At 34.9% G+C, this 27,576-nt stretch overlaps 1 protein-coding gene across 5 annotated transcripts in view; it reads left to right on the top strand.

Moving 5' to 3' along the window:
• The window catches only part of LOC131158794 (uncharacterized), a 146,570-nt gene extending 131,889 nt beyond the window's left edge, over positions 1-14,681 (top strand). For 2 of the 5 annotated variants that reach the window (XM_058113660.1, XM_058113661.1), the window contains 4 exons: positions 4,304-4,410; positions 12,509-12,627; positions 13,734-13,811; positions 14,144-14,681. In XM_058113660.1, coding sequence (XP_057969643.1) covers positions 4,304-4,410; positions 12,509-12,627; positions 13,734-13,811; positions 14,144-14,335 — 496 coding nt within the window. In that variant the 3' untranslated portion in view covers positions 14,336-14,681. Of the gene's footprint in view, positions 1-4,303; positions 4,411-8,885; positions 9,080-12,508; positions 12,632-13,733; positions 13,812-14,143 lie in introns of those variants that run through there. The other 3 variants (XR_009137509.1, XM_058113662.1, XM_058113664.1) reach the window with 3 other exon arrangements.
• The last annotated feature ends 12,895 nt before the right edge of the window (positions 14,682-27,576 follow it).

The raw sequence follows: 27,576 nt of genomic DNA, 5'->3' as shown, positions 1-27,576 counted from the left end.
CTTTAAAGATAAATAGCTTCTATAGTAGACCTCCTAGGCATAATATCAAATTGAATTTTGAAACCTTTGTTTCTATCCTTAATCTTTGTTCAGCTACCCTTTCCCACAATTTCATTGTATGGCTCCTAAGTTTAATTCCACGATAATTATTACAATTTTGAATATCTCCTTTATTTTGTATATAGTTATTAAAGTGTTTTTCCTCTATTCATAAGTTATTTTCTTAATTTTTATAATTGTGTTAATGAAATTAGTTAACCATATAATTCCGTTATCACCTAGATGTTTCCAAACATCAATTGAGATGTTATCCGATCCTATAGTTTTTTCATTTTTCATCTTTTTAAGTGGAAACTTAACTTCGTTAACTCAAATTTTGGCAATAAATCTCGTATTTTTAACCTTTTTTTTTTTTTTTCATTTATCAATTCTAAGCTTAAGCCTTTTTCTTGGTTTTCTTTAAATTTCTTACTAAAGTCAGTTCACCATCTTTCTTTTGTGTCTTCTTCCTTGACCAAGGCAATATCATCCGCACTTTTTATACATTTTTCATTACCTAAGCCCTTAACTCTTTCTTTCTCTAACTCTAGCAAGTGTAAATGTCTCTTTCTCTTTTTTTTTGTATCTAATCTAGCATACAAATTATTAAATGATCTGTGTTTAGCTTCACTAATGGCCTTATTTGCATCTTTTCTCACCTCTTTATACTTTTCAAAGTTTTCTATGTGTTTACATTTTTCCCATGTTTTATACCAAATTCCTTGTCTTTGCAACTTTTTGGACATCTTGATCCCACCATAGACTTTCTTTGCTATACGAGAATCTTCCTCTTGATTCACTTAAAATCTCTTTTGCTATTTTTTTAATAAATCTAGTTATCCTTCTCCAAAAAGTGTTTGTGTGTAAATCATTCTCTACAGTCCAATCATCATCTTTGATCATTTTATCTTTAAATTTTATTATATTTTCTCCCTTTAGGTTCCACCAAACTATTTCTCTTGCACTGATTTCTTTTATCCTTTCTCTTCCATTTTTTAATACATATATGTAACACTGAACCTCTATATTGTGTGGTTAAGCTTTCACGTAGGATAATTTTACAATAATTACACAATAAACGATCTACCCTCCTAGTTAAGAAAAAATCTATTTGACTTTTATTTTGTCCGCTCTTGAAGGTTGTTAAGTGTTCTCTCTTCTTGAAGCAAATGTTCATTGTAGTAAAATCATATGACATGGCAAAGCCTAAGATTGTCTCCCCAAACTCCTTTTTGTCATCATATGCATATCTTCCATGTATCCTGTCCTAACCTTTATTATCCCTTCCGACGTTTCCATTCAAATATGCTTTTATGAATATCTTCTTAGTTCCTAATATTCTTTTTATAATTCTATCAATATCTTCCCAAACTATCTCTTTAGGTTTTCTACTAAGCCTACTTGAGGAGCATAAGCACGTATGACATTTATTATCTCTTGGTCTAAGACCATCTTGATTTTTATAATTGTATCCCCTACTTTTTTGACATCTACAATGCTATCTTGTAAATTTTTGTCTACTATAATTCCTACCCCATTCTCATGTTTTTCTTTTCAAGTGTACCAAAGTTTGAATCCTGATTTTTCAATTTCTCTAGCTTTCTCTCACACTCACTTAGTTTCTTTTAGGCAGATTAGACTAAGTTTTCTTCTAATCATTTATTCCCTTATCTGTAGTAATAAATCCATGAGAGTAATTCAAGGTAGTTTGCTTAGAATACTTGAGGTAGAAAAATGGTTGATTATACATGTCAAATAGTCAGTGGCAGCAGAATCTATGACCCATGTGCTAGTGGGAGAGATAGTGCTGCTCAATGACAGACAAGATGTAGGACTCCCTTTCTGAACAAGAGATGCCCTATGAAGAGATTCTTGTTGGGATGAAGGCCTTAAATTTTGATTTCAATTCAAATTTCGAAGCTCCAAAAGTATGGAAATTTCGATTTCGATGTCAATACCGATTTTGATTTTAAAAAAATAATGGAAATCAGTAGTAAAGAATGGAATTCTTAGTGAAACCTTAGAAATGGTTAACAAACATAATAATGTAAGTTTAAATACATCTATGTTTGTATGAGGTGGAAAAGTTGTAATGTAGTATGTGTCTCAAACGTATTTGTAAGATAATATGCATTAAACATATTTAGTTAATACAAATGAAATTTATAAATTATTTAAATATTATTTATTATACAAAGAATGATAATTTAGACATGAATGGTTAAATAAAATGTTGATTTAAGTTATTTTTTCATACAATTTCAAAAGTACTTGTAATAATCTTTTGTTTCCAAATAAAATAAATAAAATAAATTAAGAGATAAATTTCGCTTCACTCCTAAATCTCTCTCATTTGGATTCCAAGGAAATTTCATTGTGTAGTTAAAATTTCGAAAAGTTTCTTTAAAATTTTGAGATTTCGATAAATTTCGGATGATTCGTTGAGATTTCGATGGAAAATATGCAAGATGGAAATCAACTGTCATTTCGATTTCGAGGGTGACAGAAACCAGAAATTTCAATGGAAATTTTGAAAATTTTGCGGAAATTTTGATAATTTTGCAGAAATTTAAGACCTTGGTTGGGATTCCCGATAGTGCAGGATCCTCAAATAGTCCTCTGAGACAGATGTACTATGTTGTTTGCCAATGGCTAATGAGGGAAACATGTTTCTAAGGTTCATGGACTCCATCCCAATACCCACAAACAATGAACAATCACAAACACACTGATACAGCTGTGGTACACCACTGATACAGCCCCAAACACATCACAAATGCATAGATACGGCACTGCCACAGCCCAATTACCAGCCTCTAAGCCTCTAATGGCATTAATGAAGTGCTGCAAGTGAGGAATTGAAAGGTTTGGATCTTTGGGGCAAAATCCATGACCCATGACTTGATATCATGGTTTACAGAGGATTCAAGACATGGGGAAATAAATTGGATAAAAAATAAGGCTTAACAAAGCCTCACAGGCTGGCCTGGACAATCGGGCTGTTATCCTTCAGTGGGCTCATAAGGGCACTTGGCTGGCCTTCCAGCGATGGGATTTCAGGAGGCTACAGATTGGCATTTTTTTTTTAGGCAACTATAATGCTGATTTTTCAAAACTCAATTATTATGTTTCTAAAACTGGCAATGTCCAGAAAATTATTGGCAGCTATTGCTTTTTCGAGCGACTGCTGGAGCTGTTTCAGTCTTTCAGACCTCCAGTGGTGTAAACGACCCTTCTAGTTTCAGACATACATAGGATTTGACGGTTTAGGTCTCAAGAACTTGCTTCGATAACCTGCTGAGAATGCTTAGTAAATGGGAAAACCTAAAACAGCGAATAGGTCTCCCCCTCTATTTATAATGTATCCCTTGTACACTACAATGACTTTCTACCTATACTAACTTACTAAAAAATACTAACAAAGCAATAACACAGCAATAACCCCTTCCCCTCTCCACCAAAAAAAAAAAAAAAAAATCCATTCTGCAAACCACGTGTAACCTATCTAATCAAGTTTTGAATTTTTGAACTGGGTTCTGAATAATTAGCATAAGTGATGACTAATGTCTTACAATTTATAGGCATTAAGAATATTAAGAGGGGCAAGAGAGCATCTCTGGCTGATTGGATTGGTTCAATATTAAGAAACCAATTATTAAGGGGCAAAAGGAAATTAAATCTTATGAAGAGCCACTTATTAAATTCCTTGTTTATTACAAAATGTTAAAGATGTTTCATTGTGGTGAGGGAGGATGCTTGTCATGATTTTCATGTCACAAATATTTGCATAGTTTACAAGTCTGGTAAATTTTTTTGAATTTTCTCAACCGTAACAAATGGGCTATCAAACTCTTGTTCCCTCTTTATCTAGATCTATGTGATGTTATTTATGACATGAGAAGTTATCTTAATTACCCCTCTCCTGCTGCTTCTTCCTATATAATGTGATTTCCTGGTTCATGTTTCATTTCTCGTTTTTCTTTTCTTCTCTTTTGAGCCTCTATAAAGCTGTCACAGTTGAATTGGGTTCTATTGCCCCCACTCCACCTCCCTTCTCTTCTTTCTGGCATCCTGTAGCAATTTGTTTCTAGGTGCTCCATAAAGTTGTATATTTATTCTCTCGCATTTAATTGTTCTCTATGGTTATGCAATTACTTTCTCTTGTGCAGCAGATAAACTATGCATGGCGCATATCTGATGCTTTCCCAAATCAATACGCACTTTCTTATTGTGTAAATAAATGTTTATTCTCATTTTTTTTCAGGGCTCCATCTGTATTTAATATTCTGCTACTGCTGCTTCGTGACTCTTCTAATTTTAAGATCAGGATACAAGCTGCTGTTGCGTTGGCTGTGCCATTTTCAGTACATGGTGAGTTGTTGATTTCTACTTGTCACTACTATTATGGTTAAAAGGTTAAAAGTATGATTATGGTTTCTATTGCTCTCATGGTTTTAAATCGAGGTAACGGATAGCGTAATCTAATGGTAACAGGCGTAACAGTAAGCGGGTGTTACATAGCGGGAAGTGGGTGTAACAGTTGTGAATTTTTTTCAAGCAAGCACAACCTTGTGCATATTAGTGTATTTGCATGTTTTAAGCTTTTAACCCTTCATATAAAGACTTTTAGTGTATTTTGAAAAATTACGTGTGTATGTTTTATACTTTATCATTATTCTAATGCATGATAAATGAAATACATTATACACTCCATTAATCTACTAGATACATAAGACATACAATTATACGAATAATACAAATAGACAATGACTAGAAAAGAAAAGAAGGTTGAAGTTGAAAAATAAAGAACGTAAAAATCAAAATGCTAATTTTATCAAAATAAAATATTTTCCTAACAACTTAATATTTTCAAATTGTTAATAAAAATAGTAAATTTTGTATCATTAACATCCTCATTATAATCTTCCCTCTCTCGCCACATAGTATATTGAGAATAATTTATGAAAACAAACATGAAAAGAAAAAGTAAAAAAGAAAATATATATATATATATATATATATATTTTTTGCATAACAGTCCTATAGCAGTTACGTAACGGTCACGGTCTATAATGGGCCCTACGACCGTGATTATCGGGAACCCAAAAAACCGTTACGTAATGGGGTTACATAACAGTCACGACCGTTATTTAAAACCATGATTGCTTTCTTTGTATTTTCTTTGTTTCCCTCACTGCAAGAGTCTCCATCTGAATAGAAAAACAGTGACTGCTTAAAGTTACATATTTACATGCAAGTAAGGTAGAACAAGTTTTGTAAGTTTGGACTTTATGAGAATTGGTGGGATACTAATTTGGGTTCAATATGTTCTTTTGAAAGTCTATGGTGTCAAATATTTTGTGAATGGCCGAATCAATTGGCCTTGAGTTCTATATATTATATATAGATTTTGCAAGAATGCTATACATGGAAAGTAAATAAGGTCTAGCATAATTCTAGCCCTATACAAGTAAACTATAATCTGTCAAGCCCTATATATGTAAACTAAATATATGCTAACTGTACAAAATAATGAATTGAAATATAAGGAAATATATGTGGGCTGAAGTAAGGAAAGAAATCTTTTGCTTTGCTGTTCTGTTGACAGCCCCCCTCAAATTGATGCAAGGTTGATCAACAAGCATCAATTTGCTACTTAGGAAGCGACGTCAATGATGAGTGAGAGCCTTGGTGAAGATATCCGCCATTTGTAATTTAGTGGAAATGTGTGGAAGAGTGATAACACGAGCTTCAAATGCTTCACATATAGAGTGACAATCGACTTCAATATGCTCCGTGCGTTCATGATAGATAGGATTGGCCATGATCTAGATAGCACTTGTATTATCGGCATGTAGAGGTGTAGGATTGGTCTCATAAAAATCTAGCTCAGCAAGCAAGCCTCGAAGCCAAATAATTTCAAAGCAAGCACAAGACATTGCCCGGTATTCAGGTTCCGTCGATGACTTAGAAACTCTGTCTTGCTTCTTACTCTTCCAAGAGATCAATGTATAACCTAAGAACACACACCAACCAGTGATGGAGCAAAGTGTATCCTCACAACCACCCCAATCAGCATCGCTATAAGCAGCAAGGCGAGTAGAATTACCTGTAGGGAATAATAAACCACGGGCAGAAGTGCCCTGAACATAGCGTATGATCCTACGGACAATAGCCAATTGAAGATGACGAGAAGTTTCAAGAAACTAGCTAACTTGCTGTACAACAAAAGAAATGTCTGATGTAGTAATGGTGAGATAGACAAGACTACCAACCAACCTCCGATATAAACAGGGATCAGCAAGAAAGTCACCCTCCTCTTTGCGAAGCTTGACATTTAATTCCATGGGAGTATCAACAGAAGTACCCTTGTGGCCACCCAGTAACTAGCATACTTATGTTCATCGAGTGAAATACCTGAGGGACTGCGATTCACCTCAAGACCAAGAAAATATGTGAGAGACCCATGATCTTTCATATGAAAAGACTGAGAGATGAGTCTTGAGCTCAGCAAGTAAAGCAGAATCAGAACCAGTAATCACAATATCATCAACATAAACCAAAAGAACAACAATACCCATGCCTGATTTGTAGTAATCCAGGAAAAATAATAATAAAATAAATAAATAAATATTAATTATTAATTAATTAATTAAACATTATTAAGGAAATTAATTAAACTAAGAAATCTGATGGTTATGCGTACATATATGCTTAAATACATATAAGGATAAATTATATATATATATAAGTATATAATAAAGTATAAAGTAAAGGAAAGAAAAAAAAAAGAAAAAAAGAAAACTTAGTGTCTAAGCTTCCTGGCGCAAACAGAGAGAGGAAAAGAACAAAATTTCTCACGCAACAGAATAGAAAGAAAGAAGAAGGGAAAAAAAAAAACTCTCTGAGACTCACGCTTTCCACTCCTCTCTCTGCGGTTTCGCGACAGATTCTCGTCCAATTGAAAATCCGAAAATACTACTGGACTCTATTCTCCGCTACCGACATTTCTACCGAAGTGGATTTGTCGTAGGAGCAACGTAGACATATCTTCTAGGATAAGGCAAATTCTCATTCTTTCCTCAATTTTTCTTAAATTTTAAGCCAAATTGGCGATCGGACACCACCACGAGAATCTAGGGATGATTCTCTACAAGTCTAGTAGAGCGGATTTCTCGTGGGATCGTTGTAGGCATAATCCCAAAACTAAGATAAATGGGTTATTTAGAAATTAATTGTTAGTTAATTATTGTAAATTATGAAAGGTTAAAATAATATTTTATTGGGGTTGATTTGATTGAATCAGGGTTCGAGTGAGCGCCGCGGGTATAATTTTGGGAACCCTGCAGGCGTGGTTCAGGAAATCAGATTAGAAGGAATAAAATTATATCAGTATTTTATTAAGGTGAATTGGTTATTTACAAGCATATGGAATTTATTATTTATCTATATGATTTTTTTTAGAGCAACTTGAGTACTAGAAAATGATGATTTTATTTAAGGTTTATATTTGAGATAATTGCATATGATATTAAAGTCATGTGACATGGGAATAATTTTTCCTAATAAATTGAATATGAATTACTGTAGTATTTGGGTTTGCATGTGGGGATGTTTGGAATGATTATGGGATGATGAATGAATTGTTATGTTTGACTCATGTGTGGAAATGTATTGATCTGTTGGATTACTGTGTGAGAATGTATTGATCTATTGGATACCTATGTGGTAATGCATTGATGCGTCTGTGTGAACTAACTGATGTGGTTATTCGTATGCATCTTAATATAATGTTGACATGAAGAGGTTGTTATATTGCTTAGATATAAATCATGATATGACGTTGGTAGGTCGATGAGCTCGTCATATTATCATTTATATGGGATAGGACATTGTCAGGTCGAGGAGTTTGTTCTACTGATGTACTACGAGTAGGTCATGGGGATTGGATACTGGTGAATAGTGGTACCTGTGTGGGCCACGTGTCGCGGAAGCTGGAGTGGTGCCTGTGTAGGCCACGTTATATCCTGTGTGGATAATGACGTCTGTGTGGGCCATGTTATGTATCATGTGTGGATGGTGGCGCCTGTATGGGCCATGTTATGTACCCTGTGTGGGTAGTACTGTCTGTGTGGGCCATGTGTAGATAAGAAGTGCGTAGCTACCTGTTTGGGCCATGTACTGATATGTATGCAGTTGTTCTGTGTGGGCCACATACTGAGGACATTAGAAGATGAAGTATAAGTTGCATGATTCCTACGTAGATGTGTTGTGCATGTAAATTTAATTAAAACATAATAATAATGGTATATCATATTGTGAATGCATGTGTGTGCATGCGGCGAGGTAAACATACCGCTGGGGGCTTGCTGAGAAAGGCGAGTGCTCTGCTAGGTAGTTTCTTGATATCAGTGCAAAGTGATGCTACTTGTATTGGCGAGTAGACATCCCGATTCCCAGAAACCTTTGCCTTTAAAATAATAAAGATGTGTACACTGGCGGCGAAGTAATTTTTCACCTGAGGGCTTACTGAATAAGGCGAGTGCTCTGGTAAGTAGTTTTTAGTACCAGAGCAGAGGGAAGCTACTTGTATGTGTGGGTAATCTTCCCTATCCTCGGGGACTTTCGCCTACATAAAAATTATGTACTTGTGTATATTGGATGTGTGTATGATATCAGATGTCAGTGATGTTATTAATGATACATTTTCTCAGTTGTTATTGATATTATAAGAGAAGTAGTTTATTTTGATATATAAATATTAAAACTCATATGTCACACACTATTATAATTTATTCCACCCATACTGAGAAGTGTCTCACCCTAGTGGATCAACAACTTTTCAGGTTTTTTTGGAGATTGGGTTTGAAGACCGAGGCTGGGATTGTTTTTTGGTGGTTTCTTTTTGGGGTATTGTGAGATACTGGTATATATACAAATATATTTGTACAAGGTTATGTTTTAAATGTTGGTTGTGGATACGGATATCTGGATATTGTAGTGTTCGTTTTTGGGTTGTTATATAGAAATCTAGTATTTATTTGAGGTTATTTATTTATATTCCGCTACGTGCATGTTAATTATGGTATCAGATATTGGTAATTGGAACACGTGGCATCCGAGCCCCACTTGGCTTGTTCGGGGCGTCACATGATTTCTAAAGAAACAATGTAGTGTCATACTTGCTCTGTTTGAATGAAAATTGTAATAAAGTGGTGCGGAATTTATCAAACCTGACCCTCGAAGCTTGTTTTAGACCATAAAGAGAACGATGAAGCTTACGCACATGTGAAGTTGAAGAGGGAAACAAGCCCAGGGGTGGCTTCATATAAATACTCTTTAAGATCCCCGTGAAGAAAAGCATACTTGACAACCATCTAATGTAGCGGCCACTCACTGGAAGCAGCAATAGCCAGAATCGTATGAACAGTAGTCATCTTAGCCACAGGAGCAAAGGTCTCTTCATAATTGACACCATATTCCTGATTATTCCCAAGTGCAATAAGGTGAGCTTTGTAACGATCCAGATTTCCATCAGATCGGACCTTGACTAAGTAAACCCATTTACAACCCAGAGGAATAATGGTGGGAGGACAAGGCTTAATGTCTCAGGTGTGATTGGTCTCTAGAGTGGCAATTTCTTCCTGCATAGCTTGTAGCCAACAATCATGTTTGGCAGTGTGAGTAGGAAGTGGAAATGTCTAAATTGGACAATGCAACAGTAAGTGCTGAAACAGAGTTACCATAACTTGAAGAGGGAAACCCATACCTGTCCCGAGGTACAGACACTTCGAGAAACCCGTACCTATAGGGTACGAGTAACTTCAAGGATTTGTTTGTTTTTCCTTTTTGCAACTCCATTTGTTGTGGGAATGTGTGCACAATGACTCATGAATAATATCATAGTTAGTCATATAGGTAGCGAATTGGTTACTAAAGTATTCCTTAATCGTATCATAATTAGTCATATTGGTAGCGAATTGGTTACTGAAGTATTCCTTAACATCATCACTAGGAACTATATTGACTAGTACATCAAACTGAGTCTTTATTTCAAAATGAAAAGCACAAAACGTCTTAAACTACTTGATCTTTTATGAAATAAAAGGTAACAAAATATCTGAACCCCTGATTTGACGTGGCACAACTAGGACCCCAAATATTGGAATGAACTAAGATGAAAGGGTTGACCCTCCGTTTATTGACTCAATAAGCAAACAGAAGATGATGGTGCTTTTCAAAAAGAATCGCACTCAAGATTAGACACTGAACTCACAGTAGGAACTAGCCTGATGTTTGGTCAGCTAGATGGATTATTGATAGTAGAATAGAATGAAAATTTATATTTCAAATATGTAAAATTAGAAAGATCAATTTCATTCATTTTCATTCAATTCTTACGTGCCAAACAAATCATAGATGTTTTAACTTGTCTGACAAAGGATGACGACGACGACAGTGGATATGAAGTGGTGTGGCAGCAGTAGTGCAAGCAACAGAAGGAGGGAGTGAAAGCAACAAAAGAGGAAGCAACTCAAAGTAGTAAAGTCCGCCAGCCTCATGTCCTAATGCCAATTGTCTTCCTCATTTTAAAATCTCAAATAACAACTGAATTTGAAAAGAAAGGATACCAGTCCAGTGACTTCGTAATCTTATTAAGGGACACGAGTAAAGGGGAATTTGGGACTATACAGAACAGGAGAAAGAGAGATTAAGAAAGTAGGATTAATTGCCCATGAGCAAAGATAACTTGATGTTGCTTTTCAAAATTCTAAAGGGCAGAAAAAAGGTTTGTTATACATGTAATATGGTGAAAGGTTGCAGAATCATTGATCCATGGACTAGTGATAGAGATACTAGATAACATTCAGACTGTAGGATTACCATTTTGAGCAAGAGATGCAATGTGAAGAGATGCTTGCTAGGATGCCGAATACTGCAAGAACCTTGAATGCTCCTCTAGGACAAATATAGTACTATGTTCACCAATGGTTGAACAAATGATTTAAGGAGGGAAACATACTTTTGAGGTTTTGGAACCCATCCAAACGCCTAAAACCAGACCAACAACGAATATGGTAAACAACTGGAACAATCAAGAACAAGATGAACAACGAGAAAAAGTGACAAACAATTGAACATAACACTGCCACGGCCTCAAGGAGCTCAGCTACCTGTCTTATATAGACTCTCATTGTAACAATCTCGTCAACGAAGAGTCACGAGTGATCAGCAGAGAAAAAATGTTCAATATTTGAACAAAACACATGACTTACAACTTGATATTGTAGCTTATAAAAGGATTCAAGACGTGTGGAATCAAATTGAATAAAAAACAAGGCTTAACAAAGCATCACACACTGGTGTGTGAAATAAGAGTTGTCAACCTTCGGCTGGCACATGATACTTCTCTTCGGCAATGCTTTTGTTTTTCAGAAACTCTTGAGTTGCTTTCGGCTATAGTGATGTGGACAATCCTCCTACAGTGGCAGACAAGCATAGGGTTATGTCATTTAGGGCTTGCATTGGTGGCAGCTGCAACACTTAGGATTTAGGTCTCAAGATCAAGCTCTGATAACATGTTGAGAATGATAAATTGGAAACCTTTTTCAAACTTTTAGGTCCTACCTATTTATGATCTGTATCATGAACATTACAGTGACCATTATACCCTTACACTTACTGACACTCCATAGTAACACATAAGTAACACTAAATGCTCAACCAGTAATGTGTGCTTTCCTCCATTCATATGGTATCTTCTTAGTTCTTATGATTGTGTTAAATAAATTAGTTAGCCACAATTCTATTTTCAGCTTTTCCAAACTTCAATTGAATGCTATATCCGGTGCTATAATGTTTCCATTTTTCATCTTCTTTAATGCAAACTTTACTTCAATGGCTCTAGTATAAATCTCAATTTTTTTTTTGCCTTATGCTCGCTTGTCAATCCTGAATTTAAGTTCTCTACTTGTTTTTCATTAAATAGCTTATTAAAATAAGTTCAATGTCTTTCTTTTATATCCTTTTTGAACTAAAACATTTTTATATCAACTAAGTCTACACTTTCTTTCTCAAGTTCTAGCAAGTTTAAATGTCTCTTTTCCTTTATTTCATATCAAGTTAGCATAGAATGATCATATGCTCTATGTTTTACCAAAGTCTATTTTGTTTGTTGTTCCGAATTATGTTGAGCAATGTTATTGTGCACGAGAATAAGCCTATGTTAGGTGTAAAGTGGAAACTGCCATATATCACTATTCAGTCCAGTGCATTAGTGATTGCCTTCTTTTCTTTTCTTCTCTCTCTCTCTCTCTCTCTCTCTCTCTTTTTTGTTTTTTGTTTTTTCTTTTTTTCATTTGTAGATGTTCTATACACCTAGTGATAAAAAGGAGGTTTCACTTGATTTCGTTTAATGTAGAATATGATTCTAGAGTTGCTCTCTCTTATTCTTCTTCAATTCATGCAGAGTATGGGAGATCATATTCAGATATTGTCCAAGGTCTGCAGCGTATACTTGAGAATATGGATTCAGACCAAATTCCAACCCCATCAAGTTTCAAGTATATGGTTATGCTAAAAAAGCAGGTTAATGCCCTCAAATCATTTGCATTGAGTGGTGTCATGGGTGAACCACCTACTGTGTTTGCTTCAGTCATAATCGTCCCATGTAAATCAAATAATAAAATAAATACAGTGGCATCCAATGTCATAGAGTGGAGCTGTCAGGTGTGAAACAATTGGTGTAGTTTAGCTCTGATAGAGGCTTTGTTAATTTGAATTAAGTGCATCTATTGCAAGGTTCAAACTGTAAATGGAAGCGCTCATTGTTTTTAAAGGCCAATTGCTTGTTCTGCCAAGTGCAGAATCCCAAAAGGATTATCTGTGGTTATGCTCATAAAAAAAAATTTTAAAGTTTGCATTTTTTATTTGTCATAGCAATATCATGCCTTAATTTACTGTTCATTTATTTAAATATTAGTATCTTCACACATAATTTATGTTGATCTCTTTTGTATATGCTTTCTGAATGAAAATATATAAATTTATTTCTATAAATGAGAAATTAACAATAACAAAGAGAAAAATAGAACCATTTTTAGTGAGAGCAATCCTACTCCTAATTCAATGGAATGACTTGTTCACCCATGTACTTTTTTCAGCAGCAGCCAAATATCTAACTGTAGCAAGCTAAACCTTGTTCTATTAAATTTTTATTCTGATGTAGTTACTTATAATTAGTCCCTTATATTATTTTGCTGCCAAGAATTCAAATTCCATTTTTGTGGACTCAAATGGCATGATGATCAAAAGCTTCTTTTTTTGCCAGAACAAAACTTCAAATTCAGCCGGCGAAGAGTCACTGTAATAAATTAATTGTTGTACGTAGCTAGAAATGAACCACTTGTAGCATTATATCGGTTTGTTGGTTTTCATTACCTTAATGATTCATATAATAACCAAAGAGGACAAAAGCAACAAAATAAAAAATAAATAAAAAACAGATGGCCAAGTGAGTTTGTTTAATTCCCTAATGAGTGAAAAATGTCGACTTCCTAAAGAAAGAATGCATAATCAAAGCTCGTATTATGGGGAACTGTTACTTTTTTGTATTTATCTTTTTCAAAAAATTTCTTGTGTTATTTACTTATTTTTTTGTTCACTCTATTATTTGTTTGATTTTCTTTCTACAGCTGACATCAACGATGTTGCATGTGCTTAGCCTTGCTTCAGGCACTGAGCATGAACCTCCAAAAGATTTTCTTGTGAAAGTAAGATCTTCATAATTGCTCATACGACTATAACTGCCCTAAATTTCAGTTATAATAATCTTAGTATATTATGTATTCATGATTAATGGTTGCATTTTCTGACCTAGAAAACATGTTTCCTCTGTTAAATTTAACTATCCAGTGCTGTGGTTCAGTTTTGTTGTACATCTTGCCATATTTATGTGGGCATTTGGAAGGATATGCCTCTTTCACATGCTATTTTATGGTTGTTGATGTATGTTCGGCATCTTTTTGTGGATTAACAGAGTTCCTCTCAAGTTTCATGGCTTTTCTTATTCTGTATGATTGCATTTTTTTTTTTTTTAATGCAGAAAGCTTCATTCTTCGAGGAGTGGTTTAAAGTCCTGTGCTCATCATTGGGTACTGTGTCCGAGGCTGACCTTGAGAATCAGAAGAAAGAAATGATAACCCGGGCAATACAATCACTAATTGAAGTATATGAAGGAAGAAATAATAAAGCAAATGCAGAGAGATTTAAGAGCCTGGTCAACAGCATGCAATAAATCACTTGGTCATACTTCATACTTGATGTATTTGTTCTTCTGTATTCTCTTCTTGTAAATTAAGGAATGAACATATTCGTGATAAGTTAGGTGTAGCTCCTATAGAAGATAAGATAAGGGAGGGACGACTCAGATGGTATGAACACTTACAACGTAAGCCAAATAGTGCACCTGTAAGGAAGAGTGACTTAATTACTGTGAGGGACAGTAGAAGGGGTAGGGGTAGACCTAAAATAACATGAGAGGAGATAGTGAGTAAGGATTTAATATCCTTGAATCTATGGTCCATGATCGCATAAATTGGCAGAAAAGGATTCATATAATCGATCCCACTTAGTGAGAGTAAGGCTTGGTTTTGTTGTTGTATTCTCTTCTTTGTACATTTTACAGCTTGTCCATGGAAATCATTAGAAATTGGTGGATTTTATATCAGAGGGGCACGAATACCTTCCTTCAGCAGAGATAGGGGCAGAGTCTCAAGTACCACACTACAACTATACCACCAGCATTCCACAGGGTGGATTAGTCAATGACCACACTACAACTATATCACCAACACTCAGCAGAGTGGTTTGGTTCAATGAGTAGGCTGAGATTCACATAAATCTGTACCATATGTTATAGACAGGTGAAGGGGGAGAACATATGGTAAGTAGAAGAGGATGATGGGCCTTTTATGTTGAGGTTCGTTAAATCTAAAATATTAAAATGTGCAAAAATCAAAATCAAAATTAGTGTATTCTTCAAAATATTTGAATGAGATTCAATGTATGTCCTGTACGAGAATAACTATTTGTGTTAGCAGTATTCAATGAATTTTTTCGTATGCCCATGATATTATGACCCTTCAGGGACAGTATTTCACATGGTAACAGGATATCGAAATGGTGGGACTATATAATTCAACCATTACTAATAGGGGAATCACTCCAGAGAGATGATATCACATACTTTAATCCTGTGGAGGAGTCTCTGCGCCGTTCAAGTTTGGTTCATATTCTCATCAGCCTGACCTTGTTTTTTTCTAGTAGCAACTAGGGTTTTAATGCAATTTGCAAAATATTTTTTAAAATTCATTTAATTATTGTTATTTTGATTAGTTTTACTTTAGGTATTATAATAGTCTTTTTGTGACTACTATTAACGGTGTAACACCCCTGAATACATGAAGGTGGTTATTTGGTAGTTGCCTTTAGTATTGGGGATTATGTATTTTAGCCTTTTCTAAAATTTGTCTTTTTTTTTTTCTTCGAATATTTTAATAATTCTTATGTTCAAGTTTAAAAATTTTGATTATTTTTTTTCTCTTATTTTAAGACATCATCATGTTTCTTGTGCAAATAGTGTTTATGCTTAGGGCTTAATTTTATTGTTAAAAAAAATATTTTCTTGATAGGGTTTGCAACATATTTTGATGCTCATCTCTTTTATGAGTATGATCTTCATGCCTATTCCTCCAAAAGTCTTGGTAGTCTCGTTTTTCTTATAGTTTATGGCTAAGGTTTTATCCAAATTTCTTTTTTCCACCATTGTATAATTTTGGAACTTGTTTTAATCTCCAAATTAGCTCATTTAAGTTCTAATGATCCAAAGCCTTTATTAGAGCCTTCAATAAATTTATTTATTTATTTATTTGGTAGGTCTATAAAGTCTATTTTATTGAGATTATTAATTTTATTTTGTAAAATTGTAGAAATCAAGAAAATGTGAAATTTTGTTGGTTTTCAGAGAACTTGTGAACTTATCAAGGATTCTTCCTTAAGGCGTTCAAATTTTATACTTTTGGTTTGTAATTTAATTATAATCATTGGGTCAAAGTTTATTATTTTATACCTTCGTTTCGTGATTTAATTATAAACATTGGGTCGATGTTTGTTATTTTATACCTTCGGTTCGTGTTTCATTTATAAATGTTGGGTCGATGTTTTCTATCCAAAAATATGAATTTTAGCTTTCTTGGGCGAACATTCCAATATTGATTGTTGGGTTTCACCAAATGATACGAACCTCAATCGATACACGTTAAAACCCAACAATCAATATTTGAATATTTGCCCAATAAAGCTAAAATTCAGATTTTTGGATAGAAAATCCTGACACAACGTTTATAAATGAAATGCGAACCGAATGTATAAAGTAAAAAACATTGACCTAGTGATTATAATTAATTCACCAATCGAAGGTATAAAGTAACAAATTTTGACCCAATGATTATAATTAAATTACGAACCGAAGGTATAATATTTGAACGTCACAAGGAAGAATCCTTGATAACTTCACAAGTTCTCTGAAACACCGAAAAGAAGAAACAAAACCTCACATTTTCGTGATTTTTATTACATAATCTTTTTTAGAGCTCTCAGTCTCACAATATTTTTTAAATTCATTCTCTCTTTTCAATTTCATTTGATCTTCATACACTTATCGTGGAGCCAACGGTACAAAAGTAACAATTTTATTGTCTTTTACAAAAGAATGTGAAAAGTAAGGTGTAGTCCTAAGAGGGGGGTGAATTGGGTTTAAAAATAATCTTTTTAGGGATTCTTAACTTGTTTTTGATTCTTCAAACTTTCAGCAAAAGCTTATTTCTTAATTCAATTTGCAACCACACAATCATTTAATCATCCAAGTAATCAATCAGCCAAACTAATCAACCACAACCAAAACTAAATAACCAATTACTTCATTCTTGTAACAATATTCCTGTATCAATATGTAAAACTTGCTGAATATGTATACGCTCTGTTGTTAAATTCCACAAACAACCTTCTTCCCAATGTTGAGCTTTTAAATAAACTGTCAGTCTAATAAGTTAAGGATGATCAACCAATGTAGTTCCTTTTGGTTTCCCTAATCAACGTTGATCAAACCAAAACAAATTATCTTTTGATCTATTTGACAACCAAACACTTAGAATTCAAAGTTTTATAAAGCATCCACACAATTTATAAACTTTGCTGAAAATAAAGAGTAGGGAAGAGATAGTGAGACTGGGATTTTTACGAGGTTTGGCTTATACTCAGCCTATGTCCTCGGCTTTGACAAACTATCAAAGGATTCACTAAACCTGTTCCTTTATCAGGCGGAACAAACCTTTACACTCTTTCAATAAGCTAGAACTTGCCTTTTCAAACGATGTTTCCTCGTTCGGTCACCCTTTCAATTAGGCTAGAACCCGCCTCTCTAAGCAATATTTCCTTACTTAGTCAACGATCCAAACAATCATTGGAATCGTTAATCTACAAAATACAAGTCAAGTAGATGTACAAAAAATTTGCTTCTCAAAGAGTTGATTAGTACAGTTCAAAAACTATATACTTCAATAAAATTCACAATACGAAATTTAGATTGAAACTCTAGAAATTTTTCACCGTATGATTCTTTCTATGGATGAAAGAATTTAAAGTTGAAGTACAATATCAGTGAGAAAATCAGTAAGACTTTAGTATATTTTGTGCAAGATGTGGGCAATAGAGAGCTTTTACAATTTCAGAATGCTTGAGAGAGAGTTTGGTTGCTGAATTGATTTCTTGATGTACAAACCAATGTAACTTGAGGTTATTTATAGATGTAGGAAGGTATCTAGCTTGTTCCCCAAGTTTACTCGGAGTAGGGTCCAAGTTTTATATTAATTTGAGCCTCAAATATTTGAAATTTCAAAAATATATCCGTTGAGTATTTTAAAATCTGCCGCGAGTCAGACGACTGTGTGGTCTCTAACAGTCGTCTGTCCATGCATTTCAAGTATATATTTCACAAACAGTAAGGTGGCAGTCGCCTGTTATTTGGATGACAGTTGTCTGTCACTAAACAACCAAGTTTTTTAAAAATAACCATAAGGGGTGTAGTCATCTGACAAAACACACTCAGTCATCTTAGTTGTCACTAGCAGTCGTCTGTCAAGTACTTGACAGTCGTTTGTCCTGCTTCTTTCTACTTAGTTAAAGTCCTATAATATGCCAGATGACTGTCCATTGATAGACAGTGGTCTGTTAATCAGTCATTTCTCATTTTAAGACATTTTTAATTTCTTTCTTCATTGTTTAATTTATCTTGGAATATTAACTTGTTTAACTTTGAAAAAGTATGTTCCAAGACATAGATTAAGGTCTCTAAGTCTCTTTGCCTAATGAGCTTCAAAATGAAAATTCATACTTGAATCAACTTGAAGTACTTACAATGATTTGTCCTAAGAGCTGAGGTGACTCCTCTTTGCATTGAGTTCACTTTATTGCTGATTTTCAATGATCCTGAATTTGATGTGAGCTTTCAATTCTTTATCTCTCTTGATCTTTCATCACTAATTCAGACTTTGAGCTTCTTTGATCTTTGAGCTTTCCATGTTGATCACTTGAACTTTTATTCTTGAAGCTTTTTGTTTAATATCAATGCTCTCATGATCTTCAAGTTCTAATCCACGCCTTAAGCTTGATATAATCATCCTTATTTGAAGTATAAACTTTCATGAATTCTTTGACCTTGCATTCATCATTGAGTCCTGAAAATACATCACTAAACAAAGCATGTTAAGATCTACTTGTTTGTTAGGATCAAAACAAGATGTTAGGTCTTGTAAGGCCAACAATCTCTCACTTTTCGATGATGACAAATAAGAAGCAAAAAATTGGAGTGAGTCTTAAAAGATTCCTTCTTTCAATAAGCATCATCTTAATAATATTCGCAAGATCAATGTTAATTTTAAAAATTCTTTTACAATTATTCTCATCACTTCATTAAATTTATCAATCAATATCAAGTACTTCTTCTCCTTTTGATATATATTATGTTCATGCTCAATTTTACAATCATGCTCAATTTTTGCTTAAAACTTCTCCTCCTTTTGACATCAATCAAAAAGAAGAAAAAAAATGATTTAAGTTCAAATAAAATCATATTTTTCAAATAGCATATGTAGTGTGTTTTAATAGTTATGTATATGAGTTGTAACATCTTTACTAACAGCTCTTTCCCTTTGACAATATTCAAGATATGAATTGTTGATTTTATGATGCCAATTTAAAATTTAATTCATGATATCAATTTAAAGTTTAATTAATTCATGATACCAATTGATTAATAGGAAAACAATCATAATATAAGCAATAAATCATAACACTCCCCCTGAATTCAATTCATTCAGTTTTGTTACCAATTATGCTTTTATCATCCCATGTTTCAAAACATTTATTCACATCATGTATCAAATATTAATATCATGCTAATATCATCAATGTCATACCATGCTCATAGATATAATCATACTTGTCATGCTTAAAAACAAAATTAACTTTTAAATTGTGATACCAAGTGAGCTTTTAAATTGTGATACCAATTAATTTTTTTTTTTTTTAAAAATGTGGTGCCAAAAATATTCATGGATACCGAAGTACTTTATAGATACAAAAGTCATTATCACCTCATGCATAACTCATGGATACCAATATAACTATTATATCTTTCATAGCTCATAGATATTAATATAAAGAGTAGTAAGTTTATCCATGTGATTTATCAATAACATGCATGATCAAGAATTGATTCTCATATCAAAATTCATGCTTATACTCAATAATCTCATGCTCAAATTTTCAACATTGTTAGTCATAAAGTATCAATATAAGTCAAGTCAAGTCAAGTCATACATATGAAGCATATAACATATCATATAGGCATGTATGCATGTAGCATATAGGCTTTCATTCTCAAATATTTTTTTTTAGTTAAGTTTTGTAAAAATCATCCTATGATTTTGGCAAAAAATGTCATTTTGAATTTGTTATAATAAGCTCTTAAACTCATCTTTAAGTTTTTTTCTATTTCAACTAGTTTATTTTATTTTATTTTTATCATGAATTAAGTTACTTTCTCAATTTTTAAAGAGGAATGAGTTAATCCATGGAATTTTTCATTTATGAACTACTCTTTTATCTTGGTACCCATACTTTCTTGGGTCTGCTTGGTTTAATAAAGGATGTTTCTTTTACTCTTCATACTTAGTTAATTTTCACACCCTTTCTCTTAAATGGACATTCAAACTTTATATACCTCTTTTTCTTACATTGATAGCATATGGTGTTAGCGTAGGCATTAGAGAATGTGTTAGTATAATCTTTGGAAGTTTTCGAAAAATAACTTATGTAAAGGTTCTTTTTCTTTTTATTTTAATCCCATTAAATCTAATACATTTTTTTGTTTAAGGTCATCCTTTGTGAGGCTATCATTTTGTTAAAGTTTGTTTTTCCTTTTGTGAAGTTATAAATGATCTTTTCTTTATCTTCAATTTGATTTTTGAGATCATTTATCTCTATTTTTTCTTGTCATCAACCTTTTTTTTTTGTGATTTCTCTAATTCTAGAGATAATTTTCTAATTTTATCCTCTAACTTAGAAATATATATATCTTTCTCATATACCATAGAGGATAGGGATCGAAGGTCTTCTATCACTTTTTCATTCTTACTTTCCATTTTCTTGATTCTTGAATCTTTTTCTCTTTCAGTAGTTCTAAGGGATTCTAATTCTTTCATTATACCTACATTCTTATTTCTCAATGATGTGTTTTGTTTAGTTACATTAATTAGCATCTTATGAACTTTGAATAAATCATTTTGTAATTCATCATAAGATGACATACACTCATTATTGGATTCATCACTACAAGAATTATTTAAAGATTTAGATGAGGAGCTTTCCTCATCGTCCCAAGCCATAAAACACGTATAAGCAACCTCTTGGTCACTTGATTCATTTTTTGGATTACTTGTACTCATATTATCCCAAGCAGTGGCTTTCATAGCCTTTTTGTTTTTCGTTTTAGACTCTTTCTTTTGTATTGGACATTCTGGTTTTATATGTCTAGTTTTGTTGCAATTATAGTATGTAGGAGTTTTATTCTTTGATTTCTTGGTGCTAATATCTTCTTCTTCTGATTCAGAGTATTGGTTTCTTCTTTTAAATTTGTTTTTCCTCCTAAGAATTTTTGCTAGCTTCTTAGATATGAAGGCTACTTCATTTTCATCCATCTCTTCTTCACTACTAGAGTTTTCTTTTGAAGTTTTGAAGGCTATAGATTATTGGGCTTTAATTTTTCCACTTCTATCATTCATTGTCATTTCATATGTAAGGAGAGAACCTATAAGTTCATCTAAAGAAGTGTTTTTAATGAGAGAACCTATAAGTTCATTAATTGTGTAAATGATTCTTTTAACTACGAATTCATATGTTATATTATTTCTTAATTCCCTACTTGCATCAATCATGATAAATGTGAAATTTCTAAGTCGGTTTCTATCTTTTCTTCAAGATGGATTCCAGGGGGAAGGACATCGTAGCTAGAGGGGATAATCATGAGGATACTTCCAGTGAGGATGATATGGATGCTTTGGCAGTGCTGTGAAGTATAGCACAGCAGGTCAGGAAGGAGAATCAGAGGGACTCTAAAGAGCAGGATCAGCCACCAGTTGGTCGGGGCTGCACTTTTTAGCAGTTTACTCAGACAAATCTGTCAATTTTTGTAGGAGAAGCAAACCCGGTCGTAGTTGAAGATTGGGTTCAGAAAATAGAGGAACTGTTGGGTGTGCTGGAGTGCACAGAGGAGCAGAAAGTGTGGTACACTACCTTTAAATTAGTGGGGGGAAGGGGAAAGGTGATGGAGATCGGCAAAACTTGTGAAGGAATAGCGACCAGGACCTGCGGCTATTACATGGAGCCGTTTTAGGGAGGTTTTCTTCGACAAGTACTTCCCTACTGCTATTTGAGAGGTTAAGGCAGAGGAGTTCCTAAATATGACTCGGGGACATTTAACCGTACATCAATATGCGGCTAACTTTATGGAGCTATCCTATTTTGCTCCATACATGATCCCAGACAAGGCGAAGAAGGCCCGGAGGTTTGAGAAAATTTGAGGTAAGGTATATGCGCACAAGTGGTGGTGTTGTTGACTCATAGTTTTTCTGAGTTAGTGGACAAGGCCATGGCAGTTGAGGCCAGTATCCAGGAGGGTGAGAGACTAGCAGTAAACCAAAAGAAAAGGCTCTTACCTCAAGGATTTTAGACTAGTACCAGCCAGGGTACATGGAGGCGGCCAGTGGTAGGATATGGGATATCGAACCCATCAGTGGACTCCACGTGGTCCTACCTATCCCAGATGCCATCGGAGGCATTGGGACGAGTGCAGGGTGGACCTGCTAGTTGCTACCTTTGTGGTGGGGCTGAACATATGGTGCGGGACTGCCGCGCGACGTTGACTCACACTCTTCCACAGCATCAATATCGGGGCTAGAGGGGCACCGCCCAGGCGCGGGAATACTCACTTACGTCGGGAGATGCGGAGAATGCTGGCAACGTGGTGACAGGTATTATTTTTGTTTTGTCAAAATAGTGTTGTTGTGTTGTTTGACTCAAGTGCGATGCACTTTTCATGTCTCGGGGATTGGTTAAATTGTATGAGGTAGAGGCAAAGTTGTCAGATGCCGAGATAGGTGTGGTCAATTCGACAGGGTCAGTTATGGCGTGTAGTAAGGTGGTTAGAAACTACCTAGGGGAGATTCAGGGGAGAACACTACCTGCTAGCCTAATTGTTTTTCACATGCATGGGTTCGACGTCATTTTGGGGATGGATTGGTTAGCATCTACCTATGCCAGCATTGACTGCCACATTAAGGAGGTAGTATTCAAACCTACAGGGGAATAGGAGTTTAAATTCATTGGGTCGTGTGTGCGCTCTTCACCACAGATCCTTTCAGTAATTCAAGCAAAGAGGTTACTTCTTGAGGGTGGCCAGGCGTACCTTGCGTTTGTAAAAGAAGCACCGAAGGAGGGACTTAAGCTGGAAGATATCCCAGTGATAAGGGAGTTCTTAGATGTTTTTCTTGAGGACTTACCGGGATTGCCTCCTGATCGCAAGGTGGAGTTTTCCATTGAATTAAATCTAGGGACAACACTCATTTCTAAGGCTCTATATAGAATGGCTCTGATTGAATTAAAGGAGCTAAAGGAGCAGTTGTAGGAACTACTTGACAAGGGGTTCATCAGACCGGGCATATCCCCCTGGGGAGCACTAGTGTTTTTTGTAAAGAAGAAAGAAGGGTCGATGAGGATGTGCATTAACTATAAGGAAATTAATAAGATGAAAGTGAAGAACAAGTACTTGTTACCCCCGTATTGACGATTTGTTTGACCAGCTAAAGGGCACACTAGTTTTCTCTAAGATTGATCTGCGATCCAAGTATCATCAGGTAAAGATTAGGGTGGAAGATATTCTGAAGACAACATTTAGGACTCCGTATAGCCATTATGAATTCCTGGTTATGCTGTTTGGATTGACAAATGCTCCTGCAGTGTTCATGGATAAGATGAATAGGGTCTTCCACCAGTATTTTGACCAGTTCGTGGTAGTGTTTATTGACGATATACTGGTGTATTCAAAGAGCCTAGAAGAACACGAGGAATATATGAGGATAGTGCTTCAGGTGCTGAGATAAGGAAAGTTATTTGCTAAATTTAAAAAATGGGAGTTCTAGCTGGAACAAGTTGCATTTCTAGGACATATAGTGTCCAAGGAGGGATTTTAGTGGACCCAAGCAACGTGGAGGTGGTAGTTGATTGGGCGAGACCGAAGAACATTCATGAGGTTAGAAGTTTCTTAGGTCTGGTAGGATACTATCGTCGGTTCATTGAGGGGTTTTCGAGACTATCAGGTCCTCTAACGCAGCTTACAAGAAAGAACCAGAAGTTTGAATGGACTAGTGAATACGAGCTGAGTTTTCAAGAATTGGAGAAAGGACTAGTCACTGCCCGAGTGTTGACCATTTCGTTAGAAGAGTGTGGATTCGTGATCTACAATGACTCATCTTAGAAAGGACTCGGGTATGTATTGATGCAACAGGGAAAAGTCATTGCGTACACTTCTCACCAACTCAATGAGTATGAGAAGAACTATCATACGCATGACTTGGAGCTGGTAGCTATAGTTTTTGCATTAAAAATCTAGAGGCACTACCTATACGGTGAAAAATGTGAGATCTTTACTAATCATAAGAGCCTTACCTACTTTTTCACCTAGAAGGAATTGAACATGAGGTAGAGAATATGGTTTGAGTTGATTAAAGACTACGATTGTACGATTAGTTACCACCTAGGAAAGGCTAATGTTGTAGTTGATACTTTGATTCGGAAGTTGGTAGATGCGTCAGTTTCAGCAGTTGTTGTATAGTATCAGATTAGAATGGACCTAGAGAGGTTGGGTGTAGAGTTAGTGGATGGGGATCCACAGGCGATCATGGCTAGTTTGATCATTTAGCCAACCTTTTAGGAGAGAATTAAGTCACCCAAATGAGAGACGCAGAGTTGATGTAAATTGTGGAGAAAGTGCGGAGTGAGCAGCAACCAGACTTTAATGTTTCTGAGGATGGAGTTCTCAGATTTCACACCAAGTTGTGTGTGCCTAATGAAAGGGGGATTAAAAAGACGATTCTAGAGGAGGCTCATCGCTCTCTCTATATTGTTCATCTAGGAAGCACGAAGATGTGTAGAGATCTGCGAGAATCCTTCTAGTGGAGTAACATGAAGAGAGAGATTGTCAGATTCATGGAACAGTGTCTGACATGTTAGCAGGTAAAAGCATAGCACCAAAGGCCAACGGGACCACTTCAGCCACTTGATATCCCTAAGTGGAAGTTAGAGGATATCTCGATGGACTTCGTATCGGGGTTGCCTTCAACGGTGCATGGACATAATGCTATATGGGTTATAATGGGTCAACTGACGAAGACTGCACACTTTGTTCCAATCAAATTCAGTTATTCTATGAATAGGCTAATTGAGCTTTATGTGCAGGAGATTGTACGACTTCATAGTGTCTCAGTTTCTATTGTTTCAGATCAAGATCCACGGTTCACCTCTCGATTCTGGAAGAGTTTGCAAGACGCTTTGGGATCTCAACTCACTTCTCAGTACCCTGTTTCACCCATAGACGGATGGGCAGTTTGAGAGGACCATTTAGATTCTAGAAGATATGCTGCGGATGTGTGTGCTAAATTTTGAGGATGGTTAGGTAAAAGGATTGATTAGCGAATTTTGAGGATGAAATTCTTATAAGGAGGGGAGAATGTAATGCCCTAGAAAATTTATATGCATGGAAATGTAAAAAAAATAAAAATAAATTTAAAATAATTAAATTATTATTATTAATTAAATAATATAATATAATATAATATTATAATATAATAACATTATATATATATATATATATATATATATATATATATATTTATATAGATAGATATATGGAAACTTAACTTCTAAGTTTCTTAAAAGAATCACAAAAACTTCCCCCCCCCCCCCACATTTCTCTCTAGTCATACTGCCTCTCTCTTTCTCTCTCTCTCTCTTGCGCTCTGTCTCTCTCCTCTGCCTTCTCTCTCTCTCTCTCTCTCTCTCTCTCTCCTCGATTTCGTCGGCCAAACATGTGTCGATCGAAGAACGGAAAATACCCTTGGGTTCCATTCTCCGCCACCGACATTCCTACTGGAGTGGATTTGTCATAGAAGTGACATAGGCACCACTCCTGGGGTAAGGTAAACCATTTTCTTTTTCTCATTTTTCCTTAAATCTTTAGCCAAATCGACGATCGAACACCACCACGAGGTCATAGCCTCGATCGTCGTTATTTTAATTGGAGTGGATTTTCAATTTGGGTTTTAGGCACCACTCCAAAGGTAAGGTAAGATTTAGGGAATTAAGCAAATTTTCTAATTTTGAAAATTTAATTATTTATTTGGAGTTTATAGGCTTAAGAAATGTTAAAATAATTATTGAAAATTTTGTGAGCCTAGGAATATTAAGGAAATTATAATTTTGGGGTTGAGTTGATGGAACTAAGAAAATGTGGTTTTAGGGTTTTCAAGCTCCGTAGCGTCGCAAGTTTGGTTTTAGGGTCTTCTCAAGAAATATCTCTGTAAACAGGCAAGGGGATCAAATTAAGTATGGTTTTTATTAAAGTTGAACCGATTAAACTGCTATATGTGTGTGTGTGTGTGTGTGTGCGCGCGCGCACGTGTGTGTATACTTGGTTTCCAAGATTATTTCAAAAATCGACTGTTCAAAATGGATTTTTGTAAATATAGGATATATGGTACAATAGTTTGAATAATACGAACGGTGGAAAGCTCGTTTTGTCATATGGATTTAAAATATCGTGTTTCTTAATTGTTTATTAGGCTATGTTCAAATATCGAATTTGTGTGGCAGGTGAATAATTGGTATGGTTTATTGTAGTAACCGGATATGGAGATGGTTGTGAAATAATGGATTATTTGTGAAACATATTGGAACTACTTGTGTAAAATACTGGGTTTTTATATGACGGCTAAGAGCCGGGTTTTATATGACAGCTAAAAGCCGAATTTTTTTTTATCGGTGGCTAAGAGTCGGGATTGATATGACGGATTTATACTGTATTTTGAAACTTATATTTATACTACCATTTTATTATTTAAAATTACATGATATGGTTTTAAAAATCCTGAGGACCTATTGTATTGTGAGCACGGTACCGTAGTTAGGGGAACATTTGGTCATGTGCGCCTACACTGTAGTGGAAGTGTAGGGTGGTCTCAGTAGCCAATTGACCAACGTAAGGGTTGAGTTATATAATGCAATCGAGCCTGCAACGGGGTTGTAGATGCCTACAGACGCACTTGCAAATGATTATGTTGAGTTAATTTTGGGCTGATCACCCAGGCTTATTCTAGCCTCCGAGCCGCATAACCTGTCATGAGGGTTAAACATGTCGTTGGACGTAGGTGATAATTATTAAACTGATTTACCGATGGTATCATGGAAGTTTATTTTTAACTGGGTAGGTGTGAGTATGATATACAAATGCTCTATTTATCAAATATAACAATTTGGGTATTATATATATGTTTACTAAAATTCATGCTGGCCACCCTAATATTAATTTAATCCGTCTTACTAAGAGGTGTTTCACCCCAATATACAATTTATCATTTTTCAGGACCATACCAACATCGAGCTAACCAGCTCTGGGGTGAGGTGATAGCTAGTTTCAGTTTTTGTGAGTGTTTGTAAGAACTATAACGTATTAAGTTATATTTGAAGTCCCTGGATGTGAATGATGGTTGTATGGACTTAGTTGGTTTTGTATGATATTATGGATTATAATATGAATATTTAGAGACTTTTGTGTATAAGGTAGTTTAGAACTATGGTAATGTATTT

The sequence above is a fragment of the Malania oleifera genome, chromosome 6, assembly GCF_029873635.1.
Source record: "Malania oleifera isolate guangnan ecotype guangnan chromosome 6, ASM2987363v1, whole genome shotgun sequence".
Lineage (NCBI taxonomy): Eukaryota > Viridiplantae > Streptophyta > Magnoliopsida > Santalales > Ximeniaceae > Malania > Malania oleifera.
Note: the sequence above shows the minus strand (reverse complement) of the source record. Positions and strands in the feature narration are given on the sequence as shown.